At 55.8% G+C, this 15,620-nt stretch overlaps 7 protein-coding genes across 7 annotated transcripts; 3 read left to right on the top strand and 4 right to left on the bottom strand.

Annotated features, from left to right (window-relative positions):
• Positions 1 to 76: 76 nt before the first annotated feature.
• IUM83_16921 (glycoside hydrolase family 17-like protein) lies at positions 77 to 1,093 on the top strand (the record flags this gene model as incomplete). The annotated part of the gene is made up of 1 exon (XM_067941837.1): positions 77 to 1,093. The coding sequence occupies one exon, from the start codon at positions 77 to 79 to the stop codon at positions 1,091 to 1,093; it is 1,017 nt and encodes a 338-aa protein (XP_067794377.1).
• Positions 1,094 to 2,160: 1,067 nt separating this feature from the next.
• IUM83_16920 (Chloride conductance regulatory protein ICln) lies at positions 2,161 to 2,876 on the top strand (the record flags this gene model as incomplete). Its single annotated transcript, XM_067941836.1, has 2 exons — positions 2,161 to 2,548; positions 2,650 to 2,876. The coding sequence occupies 2 exons, from the start codon at positions 2,161 to 2,163 to the stop codon at positions 2,874 to 2,876; spliced, it is 615 nt and encodes a 204-aa protein (XP_067794333.1).
• A 229-nt stretch (positions 2,877 to 3,105) lies between these two features.
• On the bottom strand, positions 3,106 to 4,577 carry IUM83_16919 (26S proteasome non-ATPase regulatory subunit 12; the record flags this gene model as incomplete). The annotated part of the gene is made up of 3 exons (XM_067941835.1): positions 3,106 to 3,185; positions 3,272 to 3,398; positions 3,468 to 4,577. The coding sequence occupies 3 exons, from the start codon at positions 4,575 to 4,577 to the stop codon at positions 3,106 to 3,108; spliced, it is 1,317 nt and encodes a 438-aa protein (XP_067794387.1).
• Positions 4,578 to 5,335: 758 nt separating this feature from the next.
• Positions 5,336 to 6,040, bottom strand: IUM83_16918 (uncharacterized protein; the record flags this gene model as incomplete). The annotated part of the gene is made up of 1 exon (XM_067941834.1): positions 5,336 to 6,040. One exon carries the CDS (start codon positions 6,038 to 6,040, stop codon positions 5,336 to 5,338), a length of 705 nt encoding a protein of 234 aa, XP_067794339.1.
• Positions 6,041 to 9,027: 2,987 nt separating this feature from the next.
• Positions 9,028 to 10,710, bottom strand: IUM83_16917 (ABC transporter B family member 11; the record flags this gene model as incomplete). The annotated part of the gene is made up of 7 exons (XM_067941833.1): positions 9,028 to 9,102; positions 9,169 to 9,244; positions 9,331 to 9,416; positions 9,492 to 9,606; positions 9,677 to 9,780; positions 9,850 to 9,955; positions 10,043 to 10,710. The coding sequence occupies 7 exons, from the start codon at positions 10,708 to 10,710 to the stop codon at positions 9,028 to 9,030; spliced, it is 1,230 nt and encodes a 409-aa protein (XP_067794318.1).
• Positions 10,711 to 10,814: 104 nt separating this feature from the next.
• IUM83_16916 (Dynein light chain) lies at positions 10,815 to 11,429 on the top strand (the record flags this gene model as incomplete). Its single annotated transcript, XM_067941832.1, has 5 exons — positions 10,815 to 10,925; positions 11,001 to 11,063; positions 11,138 to 11,202; positions 11,264 to 11,292; positions 11,359 to 11,429. 5 exons carry the CDS (start codon positions 10,815 to 10,817, stop codon positions 11,427 to 11,429), a joined length of 339 nt encoding a protein of 112 aa, XP_067794364.1.
• Positions 11,430 to 11,557: 128 nt separating this feature from the next.
• Positions 11,558 to 15,620, bottom strand: IUM83_16915 (Kinesin-like protein; the record flags this gene model as incomplete). The annotated part of the gene is made up of 6 exons (XM_067941831.1): positions 11,558 to 12,348; positions 13,165 to 13,634; positions 14,250 to 14,397; positions 14,470 to 15,409; positions 15,493 to 15,528; positions 15,603 to 15,620. 6 exons carry the CDS (start codon positions 15,618 to 15,620, stop codon positions 11,558 to 11,560), a joined length of 2,403 nt encoding a protein of 800 aa, XP_067794324.1.

Here is a 15,620-nt window from a genome sequence, read left to right as displayed (position 1 = left end):
CGGAGATCGACTACGCTGTCGCAGCCGTGGAAAAGAACCCCAGCACGGTTAAAGCCATCTTGGTGGGCAATGAAACTTGCACTGGGATACCGTGGACGCTTCCACGATCCTTCATATTGTGGCCACGATCAAGACACGTCTGGGGTCCAAGGCCAATGCGGTGAAATTCGGCACTGTCCAGCGAATCACGGAGTACCTAGACTCGAGCTACGACGCCGAGACTGCGAATCTCTCCGCCCACCTAGACATTCTCGGTGTAAACATCTACTCGTTCTTTACCGATGGATACGACGCGGCTAAACCAACGGCTATCCTGGAGAACTTGTGGGGTGCTGTGACGGCAAAATTCCCGGCCTCGCAGATCCTGCTTACTGAAACGGGAGGGAGAACCTTCTATGCTATCACCGCGAGCCTGAACGAATCTACCCACTACTTCAAGGCGGTGGCCAATTGGGTGCCTACGGGCAATGAAGACTCGCTCAAGTTCTGGTTCGATACGTTCGACCGCCGACCCGACGATACATCGGTGGACGTAGAGCTGGAGAGACACTTTGGTTTGTACACGTACAACCACACGGCCAAGGCGGGCTACCCGCTGTCAGGAGAGGAATGGGGTGACGGATCCGACATCGCGTCGACCTCTTCAGCAGATTCATCGGCCTCGTCCTCCTTTCCCTCGTCTATCTCTTCATCAGCGTCTTCTTCTTCTTCGTCATCATCGTTTTCATCGGCGTTGTCGTCAGCGGGATCTGGCTCGACCTGCGCGATTAAGGGAGACAACTGCGGGAGCGACCACGAAGGTGCTCAGTGCTGCGAGTCGGGTTCGTACTGCCAACCGTGGAACCCATGGTACCACCAGTGCATCAGCAAACCGGCCAAGTGCTCGGGGCAGTTCACAAACGTGGACTTCTACGGCAACGACCTGTTCGTCGTCTACGGCTTGCAACCCGACGCGTGCTGCGAAAAGTGCGCGCGGACGAAGGGCTGCGCGACCTATACGTTCGTCAGCGACAACCCGGGCCGCACCGCCTGCTACCTCAAGAGCAGGTCGGTGGGCAAGGTCGCCAAGACCGGCGCCGTCGTATCCAAATGACAGAAAAGTCGCCCCAACTTCAACTTGGAACCATCACATCCGTCGCAATGGCATGCAATTCTGTCGCGTCTGCGATTGCAAGACACAAATCTACGTTTCTACCGTCTTCTCCACGCCCAAGCTCCTACATTCGTACATGTCGATGACTTACTGTCCTCTGCTGTCCCACCTCCTCTGTGAAGTCCACTACTCCAACAGAGAACACGTGGTACGACTCCCACATTTGGCGGCGATACTTTTATCGTTGAGGCTGTGGATGTTTTGTTTGGTGAATTTGGTAGTAAAGATGTCCAACGTAGGTAAGCTCACGTACGCAGCATGAACTTCAATCTGGGAGTGTCAGGTAAACTGTAGGTGTAGCTCTGTAAACGGATATTGTATTGTATTCCACTCAGGCACGGAGGGTAGAGAAGCGTGATAAATGTGAACTAGAGTGCACCCTCAGCGCGAACGGCATTATCCGCGGAAAATAAAATGAAAAATAAGAGGATGCATATCATGATCAAGTAAAAACGAGTGGATTGAACTAAACATTGGCTGCTTGTTGGTAGCACGAAATTGTACAACATAGGTGACTTGAGGTCAATCTCAGATTGCCAATATTTCTGGATCAAAACGAGCGACTCAGGTTTCGAAAGTGCAACGATTTGGGTAAAGAATAAAATTATGTGACGAATAACCCGGACAATTTTGGTTTATCGTACGGTCCGTGCGAGCCAACTTATTGACATAGTTCCTTGTGCAGACCCATGCACATGTCCAGTCTTACCTAGTAATACAGTGTCAGTTTCAAGCAGTGCTCTCCCTGATGTGACTGATAAAAAGTGAAGGCGAACTTCATTTTTACTACTGCAATGCAGTTCTGCTCCTACTATTGTACTAGATCCGATTAGGGTCAGTGGAAGCAACAACAACAAAAACTACCTATTTCCTATTGTTAAAGAATAGATGCGAGCAGTACTACAGCAAGAGTCTACCTACTGTTGCATCCTGTTCGGTTCACAAATTAAAACCCAATAATAACGTTTTAAATTAACAATATTTTTGAAGCAATTAGCATTATTGCCATGAACGTGCTCACGGCGGCCGACCTGGGCGCGGACGGCGCGCCGCTGCTGCGCACGGGCGCCGGCGACGACGAGGAGTTCCTGCTGGCCAGCTTCCGCAACGTGGAGCTCCACGCGGCGGCCAGCGACGTGGGCGAGGAGGACGACGGGGAGGCGCACGCGCTGCCGCACAGCGGGGCGGCCGGCACGCTGTTCGTGACCACGAGCCGCGTCGTGTGGCTGGGCGCCGCCATCGGCGCGCGCGTGGGCTACGCGTGGGACATGAGCTCCGTGACGCTGCACGCCATCTCGCGCGATCCCGCGGCCTTCCCGAAGCCCTGCGTGTACTGCCAGATCAGCCACGAGGACGTGTCGGAAGTGCGCTTCGTGCCGGCCGACGACAAGACGCGTGCGTGCTGCTGCTGCTGCTGCTGCTGTTGCTGTACCTGTGGTTGCTGGGTGCTGGGTGCTGAGTGTCGTGTGCTCTGATATATGCGCGTGCTGAAGCAGTGCAGGAGGTGTTCGACGCGTTCTGCAAGTCGGCCGAGATGAACCCGGACGATGACGACGAGGACGACGACGGCTGGATCTGTGACGAGGACGAGGTGGCGGACGGCGCGCGCGCGGCGCAACTGGCCGCGCACTTCGACTCGATGCTCCAGGTGTCGCCGGGGCTGGAGAATGGCTCGGCGGAGGCAGGACAGTTCGACGACGCCGACGAAGACAGCCTGCTGTAAGATGTGCCATGGGGAGTAGTGATAGGATTTTTTTTCAAGATGCCAGGGCGACGATGACGAGAATATATGCGCGGAAGCAGGAGTGCTGCACGAGCCAACGAGCAGCTTGCTTGCGCTGCCGCTGCATTCTTTTTTTCTTTCAGTTTTAGAATTTTTGCCGGACAAAATGCTCGTCGGTGCAGTGCTGCTCGTTGCAGACTGCACACGCGGGCTGTTCCTGCCAGCGAGCTTAGATCTTGTGGATCATGTTCTCCTTGTTCACTAAGTGGCACGTGGTCTCCACCAGGCGCAGCAACTGAGAAATATCCGCTGCAAGTGTAACAAAGAGACCAGGTTAGAATCGTCACCGATTTCGCCGGAGGACAGCAGCTAACTGTTTGCGGATGAGGACGTACCGGACCAGTTGGAAAGCTGCTCTTCGGGCGATAGTGGTCTGTGGAATGACACGAGCTTGGCAGGGCGGTCGATCTTGGCAAAGATGGATCCGTCGCTCACCAGCGTCGAGATACTGCTCTCCGTCAGCTGTCGTCGAAGGCACAAGCACAGTTAGTTTCACCAACACAAAAACAAGCACATCACTGCCAAACGTACGTCCTCCGAGAGTCCGATCATGTTGGCCAGATGGGGCAGACGGATGCGGTCGTAGTGCTCCGCGACGACACGGATGTTGTGCTCGACGACGCGGTTGTGCAGGGTCTTCCACCACTCGGCGCCGCGCTCGGCGTGGTTGAAGATGGGGTGCTGCTTGAGCACGGCGTCTTGCTCCATGGGGAAGGCAATGATCTCCTTGGTGGTGAACTTCTTGAGCACGGCGGCGAAGTCGGGCACCTTCTCGGCGAGCTTCTCGCTGGCCAGCTTGTGCAGCAGGTCGCTCTGCAGGTTCGAGTAGGCCGAGAGCACGACGAAGACGGTGGCGTGCTCGAGCGCCTTCTTCCACATGTCGTCCTTGCTCTTGACCAGCTCCGTGTTGAAGATGGCCATCCAGTGGCGGCACAGCTCGAGCGTCTTGTCCTCGTGCGTGTCGTACTCGATCATGAGGTGGTAGAACTTGAGCTTGCACTCCTGGAAGTCCTTCTCCTCGAGCGTGCGGCGCAGGATCTTCTTGGCCAGGATATTGGCACGCACGAAGTCCTTCTTGGCCAGCGTGAGGCGCACCTGCTCCAGGATGTACTCGGTCTTCTCCAGCTTGGTCATGGCGCCGTACGTCTCCACGTGCACCTCCTGCAGGATCGTGGCGGCCTCGTCGATCTCGCCGCGCGCCTCCTTCATCCTGGACAGCATCTGCGTCAGCGTGGCCCGCTCCTTCTCCAGGAAGATCTTGCCCTCGGCCACGGCCCGCAGCGCGTTGATCAGCTCCATCTTGACGGCGTCGCTGGGCGTCTCGGCCAGGAACTCCATGGCGCGCTGCACCACGACCGTGATGGCGCCCGACTTCTGCGCGCGGCGCTTGGCCAGCAGCGCCACGTGGTCGCGCAGCAGCTCCCAGCGCTTGTGCTGCGCGCAGAGCGTCAGGATGGCGCCCACCGCCTCCTTGAGCGTGGCCACGTCGTTGGCCAGCCGCGCCTGCTTCTCCAGCGCCAGCAGCAGCTCGCACGCGCGCTCCACCTCGCCCCCTGCCGCCACGGCCTGCGCCTGCGGCAGCACGCGCTGGAACTCCGGGCCCAGGTCCGCCTTCTTGCCGATCTCCTCGGCGCTGCTCATGGTCCGCGTCTGCACTAAGTGGAGCTTTAGGCTCGGGGAATCTTTTGGGGGAGGGGAGGTAACAAACCGATATCTTACCGAAAATACTTTATGTTACGGATTTATTTTTTTTTGGCTGGTGTGGGCCACGTAGAGTTTTGAAGAATCGTACGTAGTGGAGTTCAACTTTTGCCAGATTGTTGAAGTGGACGAACGGAAGCGGACGTTGCACTGCTCTATTAGAGCGCACCTCTTGATGCCAAAATCACTGGCTGCGAGTGATTGCTTTGGGGAGATGGAGCGAGCTGCAATCAGCAGCGTTTGGCGTTGACGTCGTCTTATCCTGGCTGGCTGTCAGAAATTTCCGCTGGCCTTGCAGCGTTACGGTGCCTGCGAAGGGCCGGAGTGCGATTGTGTGCGTGTGCAGTTGAACAATACTCAATGCGACAACATGCGAGCGGCGGAGAAATGCCGGCGTTAGCTGCGGCTAGAAGCTCCATCGTCGAGTGTAGCGAACTCAGCAAAACGCAATGGGTTGAACCGAAAACGGTTTTAGCTGTGGCGAATGTTGTCGTCTATTGTATAGTACCCGGCAGCGTGGCGCTGCGCTGAATTGCCTCGACCTACGGCCTGCGTGGGTGGGGTGGGGTCGGGACTGCGAAGTGGCGGGGCTGATGCGATAGATAGGTCGGGAGGACTGCTCCCGGAGTCTCCTTTAACGGCCACCGCGCGGTGGGCGCCTCCGGATCACAATGAGTTGGGGAAAAATGGTCGCGGTTTCAAAACTCGGGCTGACGGTGCTCCTCGAGCGGCGGGGACTCGCTGCCGTCCGAGAACGAATCGAATCTCCGCTTCCGCGGAGTGCCCTCTGCGGATCCGCCACTGCCGCCGCCACCCGACAGCTTGAGCTTGCGGCTTCTTAAATATGTGAGCGCGTTGCGCAGCTGGATCTTGGTGGGCATGAGGTCGGCGCCGAAGGCGCCCTGTTCGTGCAGTGCTGTGAGCTCCTTGTAGATGGCCATGGGCTTGACCTCCGGGTTCTCCTGGAGCATGCGGATGATGTGCGTCTTCATGTCCTCAGTCACGGAGGTCTGCAGCGGCTCGGCCGAGTCATGCTCCTCGCTCAGGTGCTGGTAGGCCTGGCAGATGATCCCCGCGAACGTGAGCTGGCAGGTGGACATGCGCACCTGCACGGGGCAGACGCGCGGCTTGCCCTGCTCGTCGAGCTCGATCTGGTTGTTGCCCTTGGGGTGGCACAGCGCGGACGTGCACTTGGTCCACTGCACCTTCATCTTGTGCTCCGTGTTGGCGGCGTCCACGCCGAGGTTCTCGTGGTTCATGGTGCAGTTGACCAGGTGTGTGTTGATGATGGCGTTGCGCTTGAGCGAGCGGCGGAACTCGTTCATCTCGGCCTCGCTCTTGGTCTCGCCGATGATGTACCAGCCGCCGTCGTCCGGGTTGTGCAGCAGGCGACGGATGTCCATTGCGGGCTAAGGTTGTGTGGTCAGAGCTCTGGGCTGCGTGGCCGATTGCAGAATGAATGAGCCTGGCGCGGGTGCGGCGCGTGGCTGGGAAAGGCAGCGGCGGATGCTTGTCACACTCGGGTTGGTTCTTGTCAAACGCACCGGCGTGCGTCTGTTGGCCGCGCACGGGTCGCGAAATTTGGGGCTGGGAAGGTTTCGCGAGCGGTGCCGCTTGGTCGGTGCCGCGAGATGATGAGGTGGCGTGGGCCGGCTCGTTGGACGTGGCGCGAATTGGGAACTGAAGGACGGACCCCACCGAGCAGAGCGGCTGAAGCGGGGTCTCCGACCACGGTGGCCGCGGCGATGGGGACGCGCAAAGAACCGAGCGCGCTCAGCCCCGGCAGCAGCTGATGCCGAGAGCAGGGCCGCGCTGTCAGCGGCGAGCGCACGAGAGAATCCACGAGAAAGGCTCGGACGAAAGCCATCCAGGAGCTCGTCAACGGCGCAAACTTCCGCCCCGATTGCGATCGGGGTGATGCAGTTGCAGCGCAGGTGGACGGTGGGATGGCGGTCTGCGCAAAAGGATCCGTCGTCTGCGGCCACACGTCTAATAAGAGTATCCGCTGGGGCACTCTCGGCATTCAATTCAAGAAGCTCGTGCTGCAAGTGCAGCGAAGCTATCGTTCTGGTCTAAGCGTTGAAGCACCACACCTCGCAACGGTTTCCAACGGATAGACACGCGAAAAAGGATCTCGAGCAATTCGATGCTCGAATCGGCGGTCGCGGACAGCGTCAAGCAGTAGACGAACACAAGGGCAACAATGTCGCCCGCTATCGCCGCTGGCAGCACCTCCACCGGGCGGATATGCACGCATGCTTGCTGCTGGCAGGACACCGGAGCTCTCGGCGCGGCTCTCTTGCCCTTCGGTGCACGGGCACTCTCGTGACTGTTGTCCAGCCATCTGCGCGCGCGGAAGGCGCTTCGCAGCGTCCAGGGTCGACGTCCGGACCGATGGCGGGTTGTCATCGCTCCGGTTCACGCATTAGTCGCGGCTGGTGATCATAGAGTGGAAGCGCGAGGAGGACCTTTGGACGACCCCCCACGACCCTCGCGCGCTTTTTTCAAGGCCCCGCTGGGTCAAGGCTGGCCGGCAGTGCCGGCTTCGAGATGCGGTGCCCGCAGCACTGCGCGCACGATCTCGGGATGGAAAAGCCCGCTTCCAGAGACGAGAGGAGCTCGTTCATTCGGAGCTGGCTGGTTCAACTGCACCCGCGCGCGAAGCAGCGTCAAGCGCTGGCAGCGTGAGCACCCATGCGGTTTTGGGGCGAGTCACGCGCGACTTGCGACGATGTTGACACGTTTGCTTCAAGTCGTGCGATGCAGAGCAGCGCTGCTGCAGTGATACTGAAGCAGTGCTGTCTTCGGCCGTACGCCGTCGGACATCGCGAAAATCGTCAATTGAATTGGGTCAAACAATTTCGGTCGCCGCTGATGTTGCTAATGCATCTCCACTGACAGCGCCGTACACATGGGCACATGCAAGTCGGGGCGTTGACGAGCAGATGGCGAGCGTCAACTTGGGCAACAGTCGCCACCGAAGTGTGCTACCGGTATATGTAGTTATCGGTGATTCGGACGGACATTTGAGATTTTGGACACGTGTATTGGAAAACTCATGCACCAAGTTGAAGTGCCCCTGGGGCGTCCACATCGCGCGCCACTGAAATGCCCCGCCTACGCTGTCTGGCAATTCGCGGCTTGCATCTTGCCCGTGAACACGTCTGCAAGGTAATGCGCGGATTCACCGGCTTTCGTTCAACTTGACGGTCTCCTCAAATTTGTGTTCGTCGGCGCGGGCTCGCTGGTCGCAACCGTATCCCGGTCAAGACAGGGACGCATTTCACGCCGCAAGAGAACAACCACCAGTGAACATGACCGAAGAAGCAATCGGCGGTGCCGGCAGCGTGCGCAGCAGCGACGGCAGTTCGCTGGCAAGTATCCGGGCGGGTCGTGCGACTGGCAAGTGCTTTGCCAGCGCGGCACAACGAGACATACAGCAGGCTGGCTCGCTTCAGTAGCCGGGTGTAGTGTGTACGAGAAATGTGTAGACGCCGCAGAATAGCACCAGGGACCGCACTCAAGGTCTCAGCAGCGTGAGCGCTACAAACGCTCGTCGGGCGATTGCTTCGCCGTCGCAAGTTCCTCAAGTCAGCAGGCTGCAGCTCTTTGTCAGCGAGGTCCGGTGGACCAGCACATCCGGCAAGATCGCGCTCTGAAGTCCTCGCTCTGGAACTGCACGCGCGGCCTGGGCTGCAAGGCGATCTCACCTCGTTACCAGCCATCACAAGCCAACTGCAACTTGCAGCGACGCGCTTGCAGCAATTGCGTCGCAGGGAAGTGTCGCCTAGGCGTCCTCGCCACCGCGACGTCAACGCCTCCGACTTGGCGACGGCTCGAGTGCGCGCGTGTGTCCGTCGCGTCACTAAGTCGGTTGAACCGGAGAGATATTTTGCATGGATCGGGCGATCCGATGAAGCCGGAGGAGGGTGCAAACGAACCAGAGCCGAGCCAAGCCGAGCGCTTTGTTCCGGCCCCCCGCGGGGCGAGAAGCGGCCACCACCGAAGAAAGCGGCGACGGTCCGTTGCAATACGAAGCATGCAGGAACCTCGTGGCCCTAGTGCTTCCTCAGGGAATGCACACCACCGCTCGTCATCCGCGACGGTGGGCGCGCTACCCTTAACGGTCGAAGGTAGATGAAACCTAGACCAGAGCGAGCAAATCAAGCCCACCGAAAGCGGCCTGTTTGTGGCAGACACTATCGGTCATTCTGATGAAATGACTGCCAGCGGAATGCACCATGCAGCGCCCGAGGGGTGCCATGCTGGCCGAGGCGAGGCGGAGTCGTAGTAATTAAGTATCTATGGATAGCAGTCAGTGGTTCAATGAAAAACATCACCTTGCTTCAGTTTCTGCGACGTGTGACAGACACACTGATAGGCATCTGCGTTAACCGGCGGCAGTTGGACGCGGCTGCGCTTGCAGCTTCGACACGAGCACACCTTCGGTCTGCTCGATCGCGCGCTGTAAAGTGGATCACAGGTAAATGTTAGCTCATAGAGGGTGGCAACAGACAGACGACGGCCTTGCCTGGTGCAATTGGATAAGCGACTTCAGGTCTTCGGCAGACAGACGCTCGAGGTGGGTTCCCTGCAGCTCGTGGATGCTGTTCATTCAATATCCACAACGAGCATCAGTAAGTTTCAGGTATTCATGAACACTTCCGTGAGCTTTTACGAAGGTGCAGCAGACCGCTTTTCGTGGACTGTGAGGGCGTCTTGCAGCTCCAAGACGCGACTGCGATTGGTTGCTGTGGCAGACATCGTTGCGCTGCATTGCTGCGTATCCCAGGAAGATAACAAATTTGTCAGCTAGCTGCAGTTGGACGACAACCATAAGTAGTGAAAACGTACCAGTGCTACCAAAAGCCAGGCAGCTGTGACTAGGGCCACATTGAAGCCCGCGCAGACCTGTAGAACCAATACTCCGCTTTGGAAAAGTGATGAGGTAGGAGCTACGTCTTCACACCTGCTCCAATCAGGCACAAAAATTATGCTGGGCTCTTTCGGTAAGCGTAGTTCCTGAAGTACTACCTCACCACTTCGTGTTCGTTTGCAGTGCTCTAGTCAACCGAAGGGCGGACGGCGAGCCGATCAACAGCACGATCAATGCTGTGGCAATAAGCGCAGTTGCGGTTTGGAGCTGATACATCAATAGCGGCACGTTAGCAATGACTGAATAGTAAATTCCCAGAGGAAAAAAAGCTCGAACCAATTTGTACGATGTAAGCTGAGTTGCAGCGCCATCTCCCAGTGCCTTGTACTCGTGGTGCGGGTCCATTTGACTCAGCTTCCGGATGAGACCTATCAGCACGCCAGTACAACACGAAAAGTGTTTGATGTAAGGAGTTAATGCCGGTGTCAGGGATATCAACGTCGATCAAATTTGGAGTGGTGAAGGATATTTGAACAGCACGAAGAGGTTTAGCCGCGAGCGGTCGGCACTTGCAGTGTAAGCACACAAGAAGCGATCTGTCCCGCCACTCGACGCCGATACGTTCCCAGAGCGCAGATTCAGCGCGTCCATCCAGCACATTCCTGCTACAACCCCCAGCACCATGACCACCGCTGCTTTCTCGCCGTCACGTTGCAAGATAGTCCAACAAGCCCAACTTTCTGCTTTGACCGAGCCATCCCGGAGTTTTTGCTGGGCCTTGACCAAAGAAGACCGTCGGTGTCTAGCATGGTCCGGTAAAGGCGAATACTGCTTGCGCTGCCTTGTTTTCACTTGGTAGAAGTCGCCGCTGACTTCGTTCTCCACAAGATGTCGCGCCGTCGTCGCTACCAACGCCGAGGATGAGAATGAGTACTCATCGTCTTGAAAGTGAAACATCTCAATTATGGCTGACGGTGACAAACTGCTCGTAGCGCTATCAGATCGGTTTAGCTCTGGCTTAAGTTCATTGGCCTCTGGGATGCTTTGGGTTTGAGCTTGTTTTGCTTCCTCGCGAAAGTGGCGACGGGTTTTCTTGTCCTTGGGCTTCTCATCCTTCTGCTTTTGCTTCTTCTTATCCTTGTCTTTTCCTTTGCGCTCGACTGCGGTAGATTCCTTGGCCTCGTAGTCTTGCTCCATCACCGTGATTTTCGAGTCGCGCGTGGCTCGAAATGGAGCTTTGGTGGGCGAAGCGACACTCAGCGCCCAGACCCTTCGGCCCAAACGAGATCTCGCTCACAGCCATGCCTACGGATACTTGCTACGACTTCCCGTTGCTCAAAGACGAGGTGAGCGCCATCGTGCAGGACGCCGTGCTAAGTGTGCTGGAGGGCAACGTGTACGACAATACCAAGGTGAATGAACCTTCGACTTCCTCACGTGTAGCTGTGTGCTAGCAGGTTCTGACTTGGTTAGTATCTTGATGCCAGGCCAATGACTGGGTCAACATGGTGACGAATGCCTGTATTGAAGACCTGAAGCGCCTCTGCCCAGTACGGTCTCCCCTTTTCGTGGCAATACTAGTTATCGCATTGCAGCAGTTGACTTCTTCCGTTCACGATTGCAGAATTTCAAGTACATCGTCACTTGCTTCATCCGACAACGAAAGGGAGGAGGCCTTGAAGTCAGCAGGTTTGCATGGTGCTTTTCTTCGTCACTGAGAAACTCAATGCTTCGCTAACTCTTTGTGTAGTGGCGCGTATTGGGACGAGAAATCGGACGGTACGTTGAATGACTCCTCTTACACTGACCAAGATTTCTGAATTCGGGAGTGTTTTACTACGGTAGGGTCATGCACCGTGTCGTGGGAGAATGCTACCATCACGGCAGTGCTATACGTGTATGGGCTAGCGATCTAGTTTGTGATGAGAATCATCGATGCCTTCGCGACGAAATGAAACGTGTATTCAATTCAAGTTCGGCCGTCGTATTCGACGATGACGGCTCTTACGACTCGATAGATTATTTTTTGTTCTTGCATCAGCAACTACGCTGTCAGTGCTGGTGTTGCTGTTGGGGACGTCGAAGCGACCCCCTGTCGTGCCTCGATCTTGAGTGGGTCGATGGCCACCAACCAAGCCCTCATTTCCGCGGATGTAGACGCCTGAAGCCACCACACCGCCGACTGCTTTCGTCCATCAACGCAAACCAGTCGAAACGAGAACGGCACGTCGGATGCAGTCGACACGATCAATTGGCACAGCGACAAATCCATCACACCCGTTTGTTGTTTCCGCGCGAAGCTCTCATACGCATAGAGGAATGGGCGCTTGAGCACAAACCACTGGCGCTCCCATGCTACCCGATGGCTGCTAGCTTTGGGAGGGGTCCTCGGCCGCACTGTAGTGCTCCCCAAAGGTGCAACGACAGCGGCTGCCGTTTCCTCATCCATCGCGGAAGACAGCGAGAGCATAAGGAAGCCACTCATCTCACCTCCAAGCTGGTCGCCGCCTACCAGTTGTGTCGGTTCCGAGACGAAGTGAATCACATGCTCCCTGAGCTTCAACTGCGAGTCTTCGGTTGTGACGGGGTTCTCGAATGAACCTTGCACCCCTGTCACTGTGGCCAGATCGTCCACCTTCCCTGTGAAGAGGTTCATGAGCAGATCGGTTCGGCGTAAGTGGCGCAGGAAGAGCTCGGGCGAGTCGAACTGCACGCTTTCGAACACCTGAACTTCGTCGTCGGTCCTTTTGAAAATCTCGTCCAAGCAGAGATTAACCTTGGTGGTTGTCATCGCTTCGGCCAGAGATGTGTCATTATTGTCGTCTTGTCCCGAAGCTGCCATACGCAAATTCACCATTATCCACACTTTTTGCCGAACGCGTTCCAGTTGCATGGCGGTTTCCAGGCGGTGCAAACCATTGATGTGGTGGGCAATCACAACATTTGTCAGGGAAGAATTCCTTGGTGAGTTCTCCGGTTGACTGTCGCTGGCAGGGTTATCATTTTCTAATGGCTTATCACTTTCGATTGGGTCATCGTCAACCATGATGTCTGCTGCATACCAGGTGCCTAGACGGTAGCTGCGGCTGAAACTCTCTTTTGCCCACCATACTGTCCGCGACGATACCAAGCCGCGGGTAAATCTCTGAGTAGCCGATACCGTACTTCCGCATACCTTCGCAACCAGGCTTTTTGAGATAACAATTGGCACCTTCGACCAGCGCGTCGTGAACGCTATGGCCAGGCGATACGACGAACGAGCACCAGCAGTGTTGATCGGTTCCAACTCGCTGTCAGGGGCATGCTCCCATCGCAACACGGCGTTTAGCGAACGACTTGCGTCATCCACACCACAGCTTCCCCGGAACTCAAGCACCTGCCATCTTGTTGACCCCACCTCAACCAAATGCAGGTCACCAGAAGCGCTAGAGGACTGATCGTGTTGATCATACAGCATGCGAGACGATGGCAGCATCCGTTGCGTGGTTTTGCCCATCATTCTCGACATTGAGGCTGTTCTGTTAACTGAGGGGGCATCAGGTGCGGCAATTCGAACATGCACTATGTCATTCAGCGCGAATGGCTGCTGGTCGGACTGCGTCACACGAACCATTAGCCTACGAGATCGATTCGCGTGAAGTCGTAATGCACCGTCGGGCTTTACAGCAACCGGGTGATATAGTCCATCCACCTCTCGCTCCTCCACATCTACAGACACGTAAAACTCCACCTGCTGCGTCTCCATGGCAACACCACTCGATGGTTTCAGGTCATCATCAGGTGTTGCCATGTAACGGGACAGCTTGACGTCGTACCCCCAAACTTCCACCAACAGTGACTCCTCTTCAGCAGTACGATGACTGAATAAATTGTCCTTCTTGGCAGTGATCGCAGTCTCGAACTTTTCGCCGATCATAAAGATCTTGTCGAGTTCTGCATTCTCGATTGAGACACCATCACCTGAAGCCTGAACCGGCGGCACTCTGGGTGTGGAGAAGATTTTGGGGGTGCCTCCTATCTCCTCTGATGATGACTCCGCGCTATCGATAGCTTTGAGTTCAGCGTTAGCTTTTGAAGCGGTCTCCTTCAACGTGACGGAAATGCCGGACGCGGCAACGAAGCTACCAGCATCAAACTCCATTTTTTCGAGATGGACACAGACACGATGCATCGAGATTGCAGGTGCTCTCGGCGACAAGATACTTCTCTTCTTCATTGGTAACACGACTGCGGAGATCCCTTCCAGTTCTGTACTCAGTTTGCCAATATAGTTTCCGGAGAAATCGTAGATTGCGACGGATAGCGGCACTCTAGACCCCGGGGATTGAGCTGCAATATAAACTCTTCCGTATCCAAGAAGACGTAGAGATGACATCGTTTGGACTTGTGGCTTGCTCTGGCTCGCCATTTCAATGCGTTCGTGTTTTTCAGGGAGAAGTGTTTCTTCGCCATACGAAGACTTTCGCGTATGTCCAGCCAAATGACTTGGAAGTCGAGGAGCAGCGATTTTGGGGGCTGGCTCCGGTATCGGCAAGTCTTCAATCTTGTGGGTTTCCTCAACTGTGAAGGAGACAACGTTCTCGAGCGAAGCAGCAAATTCCCGCAAGAACTGGAGCTTCAACTCAAGCATGGTTCGGTCCCAGTGTACAGTACTGCAACAGTTCGCCTCCAGCTTCTTCCTCACAATCACCGTCGGTATCGCTTTGCCTTCAAGTTCATCCATTCCAACAGCGAACTCTGTGTTGAGTACCCATTTTGTGCAGATCGCGTTAGCTTCCTTCACAAGCACCTCGAGCTCCCGACCCTCATCCTTATCAACCTCCAACTCGGGTGGTTGTTCGACTGCTTCTGCAATTCTTGGAGTCGGTACAACGTAGCCGGGTACTAAATACGAGAATGATCAACAAGCACGTCAGCGATCGAGCACACCGCGAAGAATAAATATGAGCAACATACCATGAATGCGGAAACAGTAGGGCTTGCCTAGTCGCACTTGGTCACCGTGATGAAGCTTCATCGGGTGTTCACTTCCATACTCAAGTGGTTGGCCATTCACCAGGAGTATCGCTGTTGGATCCAACGACTCAAGCTCCACAACGTACTCAGTTGTGTCTTGTTCGCCCTGCACAGCTTTATGGTCCATCGGTGCGCGCGTACACGTGAAACGTGCGTGACGAGGTAAGATTCTGCTCACTTCGTCACCGGGTAGTTTGCACACTTGCATAACCGAACGTTTATCCGCTGATAGAGCCCACGCAACTTCAGACGCATCCAGTTTAGATCCTTTCCGCGACGCTTTCGCACTTGGGGTAGAGGGAGCACTCTTCGAGGAGCTTTTCCGTCGCCTCAGCATCGTCGAAGTCCAGGAGCCATGTCGCTTCTTCGGCTTAGCCGGCTTGGATGCATTTTCACTGCCTTCCTTCTCCTCAGATATATCGTGGTCGTGTTGCACTTCGACAGTCTCGTACTTGGTCATGTCGGGATTGGGGTCGGAGCCAAACAAAGTCGTTCCCTCTACAAGCACGTACGCAAGTGCTTCGCCAGGTACGAGATTGGCACTCATATTGACTAAGCTGGGGAGGCTATCGCTCAGATGAATGGCACGAGGCGCCGTCGTCGTAGACAAGTATTGTTGTTGCGAGCGAAACAACTCCACCTCCTTCTGTAACTCAGCGTAGAAGGACTCGCGCTCCACCAAACTTGCGGATAAACCGGCATTGACGCGCTCTTTACCGGGGCTTCCTTCTTTTCTTGCGAGCTCTGCTCTCAGCTGCTCGATTTCTTGGCGAAGTTGGCGAATGATGCGCGCATTCTTGTCCTCATTCACAACGGCGCGATTCATCACCTTCTTGGCAGACTCGGCATATCGCAGCGTACTCATTGTTTCATCATAATTCTGTTGAAAAACAAATGCAGCATAGTCATGATTCGCAACCAAGTTAGCCTTGTTGACAGCATCAAATGGGAGCACCCACATACATCTGAGGACGGGCTGATCATCGCAAACATCGTTGTCTATCACGTCAAACAAGCCATTCAAGTTAGAAACCACGAGTGCATTGTGTTGAACAGTGTCATACTGCACCCACCTTCGCGTTTCCTCCCAA

Source organism: Phytophthora cinnamomi (assembly GCF_018691715.1).
Source record: "Phytophthora cinnamomi strain GKB4 chromosome Unknown Contig25, whole genome shotgun sequence".
Taxonomy (NCBI): domain Eukaryota; phylum Oomycota; class Peronosporomycetes; order Peronosporales; family Peronosporaceae; genus Phytophthora; species Phytophthora cinnamomi.
Note: the sequence above shows the minus strand (reverse complement) of the source record. Positions and strands in the feature narration are given on the sequence as shown.